Genomic DNA, 8,733 nt, shown 5'->3' with positions numbered 1-8,733 from the left:
CTGACATTCATAATGTCACCTTTTGGAACATTCTTCACATCTGCATTAAGTGGAGGATTCTGTTTCTGTCTAAATGACTATGGCCAAAGCCAAGTTTTCGAAATCTGACCAAATCTATGTTGAAATTCTGGAGTTTCCCAGGTTGGCATCACATGCTTAAAATTATTTCAGTAGGGATTTTTTTTTTTCACCAGGGATGAAGGTCAGTGGTTCAGTGGAAAGATCAGCTTGTACAGGTCGCATATGCCCCATTCCGTAAATTAACTGAGGTAAAAATGAGAAAGCATTTACCTCCTCTTATACTACTGACAGGTGACTGAGCTTCCCAAACCTGTATTATTACCTTCAGAGGGTGTTTGAAGAGCAGAAACCTCTCTCCTCTGATAGACAGGGCCTAAAAAGACTGAGCGCCTAATTTAACTGGTTAAATTATGAGTCTGCAGTTTCGTGTAATGAATATCCCCTTATTATTTTAAACCACAATAACCTCATCTCTCATATTGAGGATGCTGAAATGCTTTGACTTGTGAAAGTCTTCAAAATTACATTGAAAATATAAAGCTGATCTTTTACATTAAAAAATTTCCTTGAGGAAATAAAACAAAAAATATTTGAATATTCTGACAAAGAAGTCTCAAGAAAAGCTCCTAGTGAGATTGAATTAAAACCCCACAATTTCATAATTCCCTAATCTGAATGATATGTTTATAGTCTGCTGTCCATGCTGCTGTTCTGACCCCCTACAAACCTTTGCAGGTAAACACCCTTTAAAGTTCTGGGGAGCTTCGTTTGTCCTCTGCAATCCTATTCTTTTTCAATGTGGGAAAAAACCATCCAACATGTGAAGAATTAGCCATCAGGAAATTGTGCTTCAGTGAGACTCACTTTTACCTATATGCGAAACAATATCATAGGATCATAGAATGGTTTGAGTTGGACGGGACCTTTAGAGGCCATCCAGCCCAACCCCACAGCCGTGAGCAGGGATATCTTCAACTAGATCAGGCTGCTCTGAGCCCTGTCCAGCCTGGCCGTGGGTGTTTCCAGGGATGGGGCATCGACCACCTCTCTGGGCAACCTGCCCCAAAATACAAAGGTGGATGGGGCTTCACAGTATTTTACTGCAAATCTCTGCCCACAATTATTTGTGGTCAAAACCAAGTCCCTACAGCTATTTCCAGTTGCAGCCTTTTAAATGAATGATATTTCTGTTCCAGACACAGCATCATAATCCTCTGGTAAAATGCATTGGCTGTGAGGAACAAATAATGCTGGAACTCCTAGATATTAGCATTAACTCCTCACTTATGGAAGTTCATAAATTCAAAGTTGCATCTTTCTCCAGGTGTGCCCGGGGTATTTTTTGTATAGATTTCAGCAGGCAGCACATGCACATTGCCTCAAACACCACCATCAGAGTTGCCTGTTACATCTAGATTACAAGACAGTTAATATTCCTTACAGGAATCTTGGCTTTGCGACCAGGCACAGTTCATAGCACCTCTTACTAGAGACACCATAATTTGGACTGAATCAGAACTTAAATTGATTAGATCAAGTTTAACTTTGCCTTACTTCCAAAAGCCCTATGTGAAACAAAAGTTGTTAGATTTGTACATGCAACTCACTGTTAGCCTTTAGTATTCTTGCCACCAATTTTGACTTAATCAACTGCCCATTTAAAAGCTGAGCCACCAGGTGACAGTTGAGTCTCGTTATGGCAATGGAGATGCCAATATCTGGATTATAGGTGAAGAGGGTTACAGAATCAATATGTCCAATGAGAACTAAATTATGCTTCTCTTTCTTTGATATAATACACTAAAATAGGAGATACCAGGCTGTTGTACGGTGGAAATGTAAATTCACAAGACACAATCACACACAAAAAAAAAAAGGATGAATTGAAGACAGCCAGGCTTTGCCAATGGTAAGGTATAGCCAGTAATAATATTACTATGGAAAAAGCTGACAAACTAGATACTGGTCTTTGTGCCTGCTGTCTGCCAAGCTCAAGACTTTCCATGATCAGAGACAGAAGTTACTGAAAAGCTGAAAGGACACATAAAGGAGCAAGATAAAAGTTTAAGAGTTTCCAGATATAACTTTAAGATATTTCATTGCTCTCATCTAGCACAGCAAAACCTATCTCAATAGGCCCTGTTTGCTTAAAGATAAGCCTGAATTTTCCTCGTGGCTGAGCTGGAGTCTGAATAGAATAACCTCTTGTTTGCTTTCCTCGGTGAAACGGTGCCATCCACTTCAGGAATATTTAGCGGTTCTAGGCGTTTTCTGCTTTGAATGTCTACCCCCCACACACTAGTTTTCATGCAAACAACCAAAACCTTTTTCCAAATATTTCAAACATTTTCACAATAAATAGCTCCATAGTTTGCAGGTATGAAATCAGCAAGATTCTCGAAGACATTTGGTAGGAGTATGGGTTGATAGATAAGTTTTCTTTCTTTTCCTTCTGTCCGCAAACAATAACCACAAATCCATAAGAATGTGGGATTATCTTTTAAGTAAATTATACATTTAAGTACACCTTACTTACAAGTAAAACAAAAAACAAGTGTGCAGTTGCAAACAGTCCCCATTTTGTAATGATGCATCTCTGAACATCCATGTCACCTTGAACTGTTTCCCAAACAACTAGCCCCGTTCTTGAACATCATTAATTTCTCTATGACTTCTTGCAATTTAATAGAAACTAAGCAATTAAAACTTTAGGTGTATTCTTCAAATCCTACAGGAAGAAATCTGCTTTTCAAACCAATATGATGAAGAAATATCAAAGCAAAATCTCAATCTGTCTTGAAACAGAACAAAATGGCTCTAAATTAAATATAGTCTATTTTTTCTAAATATCTTACCCACAGAAGCCTCTTATTGTATGGTTTGCAGTTCTAACAATATTTAATATTAGATGTAGATATAGCTGAATCCCACTAGTTCTGATGTACAGGGATACGTGCATTACTGCAAGGCTAAAGTATATATTTTGCTTTCTTCTGGGTGTACATTCTCTCAAAAACAGCGTGACGAATACAGCCGAATGTTGCCCATGCAGCTGCAAATGAGACATATGTCCACTTCATGGTGAATCCCCGAATCTCCACTGTGAATGAAAGAATAATCCTTTGAGAAATCAAAAAGACTTTTTAGATGCTAATTTAAAACAGATCATTCTTTTTCATCTGATTATTATTGCCAAGAACATTACTTTGCCATTGCAGCAAGGTCAGGGAATTTAGAAACGTATTAATAAGCTAGCACTGGGTGCTCACACGTTTCCCTCGTATATCCCTTCAAGTCACATAATACCTGATCAAAAAAATGTTGCTTGCCTCCAAGTATAAAATAAAAAGAAACCCAGAGCAGCTATTAATGTGTACTAATTAGTACAGCTGACTTCAGAGCTGCGTATCTACTCTTTCAATCAGGCCTGGATGTCTTTCTAAAAGCCTTACCACAGGAAGACTTGATAGACTGTTGTTTTTCAGTAATTGTCTTTCGCAGTTAAGACCTTCCAAGAAAGAGTGAGCAGGCTAGGCTGCTGCCTTTTGTGACCATCATGGTCTGCCTGTAACTAAAATTTATTCATTTAGAAATCATGGCTTCATCCAGTGCACTAATTCTCAAGGGAACAACCCCTCCTGACATACTGGGCTTTGAATCAGGCCTTTTCAGAACAGCAAATATTCCTACATTCTAAACAAAGAGAAGGGAGTATAAAAGCAGTTCTATAGCAGTTTTACAGCAGTTTATTAAAAAAAAAAGAAAGGTGATTTCAATACAAAAGGAGTTCCATGGTATTCAAGCTTCCCTATTGTAGGAACAAGATGGAGGGTATAAAAAAGACAGCTGGGGACAACCGGCCATGTTAGAAAACAACTAGAAAAATGTAGATGTCAAACAGTTCAAATAAGTTCATCCAAAACAGAGAGCCTTGAGTGACAAAGATTTTAGACACGGGTTTCATTTGTCTTTGCAGCATCCAAATCTACCATCGTAAATGTTGGAGAAGGCATGTGTCTCTTTTTCTGGGGGGTGGGAAGTACTAGTGAAGATCTCCTTTTCTTTTTCAGAGAATCCCAGCCTGCAAATAAAATGGGAAGGAAGTAATTACCTTCTGATTTTCAACTCAAGTTAATATGGAAGTTGTTTGACTGTTCAACATCCACATCCAATCTAAATCTGACACACTCAAGGCTGAGTGACCCTGCTCTGCACCCAGGGACAAGCTGACAACAGTATTGCTTTTGACTTCACTGGAAGCTGGGCTGGGTCCCAGGCTGATGAGGCTCTTTCACTGGCAGTCAGAAGGTTCTGAGAGAAAATGCCTCAGGCCTTGACCTTATCTAGGTTGCTGTTACAGTTAATTCCTACAAGAAGCCCTTCCTTGCCTGCTTGCCCAAGGCCCTGCCTGGCACCTGCAGCTCCCCTGCCCTTGCTGACCAGTACTGGTCAGGAGACTTCATGCTGCAGAGGCACTGCCATTCTACCTCTCCACATTCCCAATGTTTCCCACTTACATGACAGAACTAACCCTACTCTGTGCGTGTGTGTGTGTGTGTGCGCGCGCGCGTGCATGCAGGTGTACATACATAAGTGAGTGTGCATGCATGCTTTTGGGGGTTGCTGCTTTTCCTAATTAGAAATTTTTCTCAAACATGCTGTCATCACTGAGACTCTCAGTTACATAAAAAACCTGAGAGCTCCTTGATCCCAGTGCAGATGGACAGGGAGGGGTGAGCATCTCTAATTTCACGCTACCTCCAGAGCTGGGGAAACTGAACGCCACACTAAACCACACGACTTCACACCAGCATGCAGGTTAACAGCATCAGTCACTTCAGCTCTGGGCTTCCAACTAATTCTTCTGCCCAAAGCAGAGCCCTCTCAGTTATTGTTTCAGTAACCTACTGAAGACACAGTAAAACCTGATGCCTACATCACAACTGCTACATATTACCCCTTGCGTCTTCTGTTTGCTGTAAAACCTACACATTGATAAGAATGACTTTAAATTGAATGCTAGAAGAAAGGTGCTCAGAAACCTCTGCTGACATAGGAGTGATGGACTCAGCATCAGTGCTCAATGCACAGCCACATTTTTTTGTTCTCTATCCTAGCCTTAAAGGTCAGAGTGAGCAGTCACCAATCCCTGTATACCACAAGGAATTAGCAGATTAATCAAATACAATAGTTTTATTATCAGTACGTATCCTCTGGTAATTAAAATGCAGTAGCACAGAGAATGCACAAACCAAAAGGGTTGGTACTCAACTGAGAGAAACTGCTGAAGCTTAACTGACTTCAAGATGCTGAAGAAATTACCTCAGATATTTTGTTACCTGGACGAAAACAGAATAGGTCCCACAGAGTGTCCGTTTCAGCTCAGCAGCCACTTTGAGAAAACAAATGATCAACTGCAGTCCACTAAGAGCTATCAGAATAGAAAGTAAAATGGTGTTCCACTCCACTATGTTTGCAGGTTCGGTGCACCGAGACCAAGCAGGGTAATCTGTGAGATACCTATTAGAGAAGCAGTGTGCAAGTAAATTAAATGTGGTGGGTGCAATTCAATTTAAATACAAATTATTTTACCTATAATATACAGAAAAAAACATACTGGGCTTATATGCTTCAAGTTTAGGAGCCAGACTCTAGTCTTTCATTACACCAGCATAACTCCTTCATAGGTTTGTCAAACCCAGCTGAGTGAAAAGACTTATTTTCCTCAAATACATCTGCTTCATTAGTTTCCCTGTTAGACACCCAAGTGTTAGAAAGACAATGGCATTTTTTCAAATGGCAGAAGCCAAGTTTAAAATGGGAATTTTCCTTTTATTGATTTAATTTCAGCTTTAGGCTAAGTCCAGCTGACATCAGCACCATGCAGAGAGCAGGAGCACCCCAACGCCATCATTCTAAGCAGTACACACAGCCTAAATGGCAGAGCTGAGGCAAGTGCCACCACATGCAATTTCCAGTTGTTCTAGAGCCATGCTTTGCATCTTTGAGGATCATAACGTGCAAAACTGACATGTACCAGCTGTGCCTGTTTAACTGAGACATGCTATAGCCTGGAGGTCAACTGCAAGAACCTTTGTTAGACTCACTTGCTCAGTGTCAGTTGTTTTTTTCCTAAACATTCATAACTGAAAGGCTTTGAGCCAAATCGAGAGTGCATTATTCAGCATCTGGCCCTTTATGCTGAACTCAAACTCTCATTTTTGTATTTCCCAATGAGATGGTATTGCTGGTGACACATAACAGAGATTGCAGGATGCACTTCAGCGTTTTAAAATAAAGCTGACTTAAGTCACAGAATGCACAGTTTAGGAACTATTCCTGTTGGATGCTGAAGGAACTTGTTTGTGATCCTCTGACAAATGTAATCCTCAGAATGCAGCTGGTAGAGCCTCATATTATATGACTTGATATATTCAAGTCTTATAAAACTTTGATCTTTTAAAGGGAGAATGTAAATTCTTGCAAAAGCAGCATCAGGTTACAGATCTGAATCAAACCTTTCATGCCTCTAGGAGGCCGGGACATTTGTCTACCTCGCTTAGGTGTTTCATGAGATAGAGCAGCTGTATGTAAAAAGTACCAATGATCAAACCACAGATTTCATTGAGCTTTAGGAGTTAAAGAGAAACCTACTGAGTTATTAAACATAAAAATGCCACCTATAATCTTTGAACCAAAAACTTTAAGAATTTAAGAGAATATTCTGGGAAAGTATCCATCTACACACTTACATTCTTTACTACACATACGATCGCGACCACCACCAGATAAAGGACACTTAGCTAGATGGACCTCCAGGTCTGATCAGTACAAAGATTTACATTTAATCTTTCCTTACAAGGAGGCAAATACCTTTCCTTGGGGATTCTGGTGCTCATTCAACAAGTTGAAAAACCTCACTCGCCAATACAGGTCTTGTGCCATTTATGTAAAACTCAGAGAATTTGACTATTGTTTTGATGAACAGTTTCTTCCAGAAGAGTTACACTGATATTTCTTACCCTCCAGCTGTGTCTTTGAAGATATAATCCCATCCACCTGATGAATTGCAGAAGGGGCCTTGGATCAACCCCAAGGTAAAAATGATGCAACTGTATCCAGAGAAAGCGACTCCAAGCAGGGCTAACACGATCGAAATAAAACTCTGAAGTAAAAAGAGAAAAATATTACTGTGTGGGGACAGTGTCCACAGCAGAGAGTCATTCAGGCTGCTTAGCTCCTTCCTTGGGGTTAAATTTCACATTTAATTGTCCCAGTCTTCAATATTCAGAAAGAAAAATACCACACAAAGAACAGTAAGCATACACATACAAAATAAAGATTAAAACAGAGGTTTAAGTTTCACAGCTCTCACTTAAATATTGTTTGGGGATTTTTTTTTTCTTCAAACTTGCATTTTTGCAAAATTGTTTCCCAAAAATACTAAAGGAACACAAGCATGCATTAAACATGTTTGGATCTCAGCTAGTGTATACTGAGTCGTTACTAAAAAAATAACTTCCAGATCATACAAGCAAGGGGATTAAGCAATTTAGTTGGGGCACTTCACTGCAACTATTTTACAAGGATTTTTTGGTGGTCTTTTTTGGGTTTTGTTTGGTTGGTTGGTTGGTTTTGTGCATTTATTTTTCTTCCATCCTGTTTATGCCTCAGCAGGAAGGAGCCGCGCTTTTTCTGTGACCTCTCAGCCTGACTTAGAATCCTTCTCTGTGAAAGGAAGCAGAAACAGAACAGCGGAGAGGGCAGAAGGATGTGCTGGAAACACAGGAGCAGGAAGGCACTCAGAACAAACGCTAGAGATGCATAAAAATAGAACACAGACTCACCCTGTAGGTTTTGTTACAGCTCTCACTCTGGCAGCACCGATAGAACACGCTACACTCCAGCGTTATCAGAATTACTGCCAACAGAAGGATCTATAAGGGGACATTATAAGGTCAGTGAAACAACTGCAGGTACTAAGCCGAAGCATCCTTTGCCTGTGGAAGGTTATGCCCTGTGCATCTGTTATGCCCTGCTGAGATTTTAAAGCGGCTCAGTAGGAAAGCACAATTACTCAAGGGGCAACATGGAATCACATTGCTTTTATTAGGCTGTCACTGTACTTGTTTCTTGTACTTGAAAGACAAGAGTACTGTTTCTCCTATCACAGCTAAGTGTTACTAGCATGGACACAGCTATACCAGTGAAGCTGAAAGAATAAAACCAAGCTCACAAGTAAAAGAATGAATACCAATGAAAAAAGGCATATTTTCTGCAATACAACCACATCAGTTCAATGGTTTCTTACTGACACAGCTACACAGACCAGGGTATTACCTTCCTTACCAACACAGTTATGCTAGAAAAAGTCAGTAGCACAAGCTTTTTGTTAAATCCACCTGGACTTCCATTTGCTTTCTCTGTCAAATACCCATACTGGTTTTCTCAGACTACTGGATTATTTAAACCTGATACTAGAATCATTTCAATACATAAGATTTGGACCCCAGAACCACAAACTGGCACTCAGAGAAGCACAGGTTTGAAACGGGAGATATGAAAAGGGAATGTTTCTGAATCACAGCCCTGTTTGTAATAGGATAATATAGATATTTTTAATAAATTTCTAATGATCCTAAGGCTAAAAATGCATCAAAATATGAATTGCACTGTTGCAGCTAACTTTTTCCCAAATTTTCAACTATGCTT

The 8,733-nt window shown here is 39.8% G+C and overlaps 1 protein-coding gene across 6 annotated transcripts in view; it reads right to left on the bottom strand.

The window, feature by feature from the left end:
* Positions 1-3,751: 3,751 nt before the first annotated feature.
* The window catches only part of TM4SF1 (transmembrane 4 L six family member 1), a 52,731-nt gene continuing 47,749 nt past the window's right edge, over positions 3,752-8,733 (bottom strand). For all 6 annotated transcript variants that reach the window (XM_075098741.1, XM_075098744.1, XM_075098743.1 and 3 more), the window contains 4 exons: positions 7,869-7,958; positions 7,044-7,186; positions 5,361-5,541; positions 3,752-4,102 (listed from right to left, as the gene is read on the bottom strand). In XM_075098741.1, the coding sequence (XP_074954842.1) occupies positions 4,088-4,102; positions 5,361-5,541; positions 7,044-7,186; positions 7,869-7,958 (429 nt within the window). In that variant the 3' untranslated portion in view covers positions 3,752-4,087. The remainder of the gene's footprint in view (positions 4,103-5,360; positions 5,542-7,043; positions 7,187-7,868; positions 7,959-8,733) is intronic.

Source organism: Phalacrocorax aristotelis, chromosome 7 (genome assembly GCF_949628215.1).
Source record: "Phalacrocorax aristotelis chromosome 7, bGulAri2.1, whole genome shotgun sequence".
Lineage (NCBI taxonomy): Eukaryota > Metazoa > Chordata > Aves > Suliformes > Phalacrocoracidae > Phalacrocorax > Phalacrocorax aristotelis.
The sequence above is the reverse complement of the archived record's forward strand: the minus strand, read 5'-3'. Positions and strand labels throughout refer to the sequence as shown.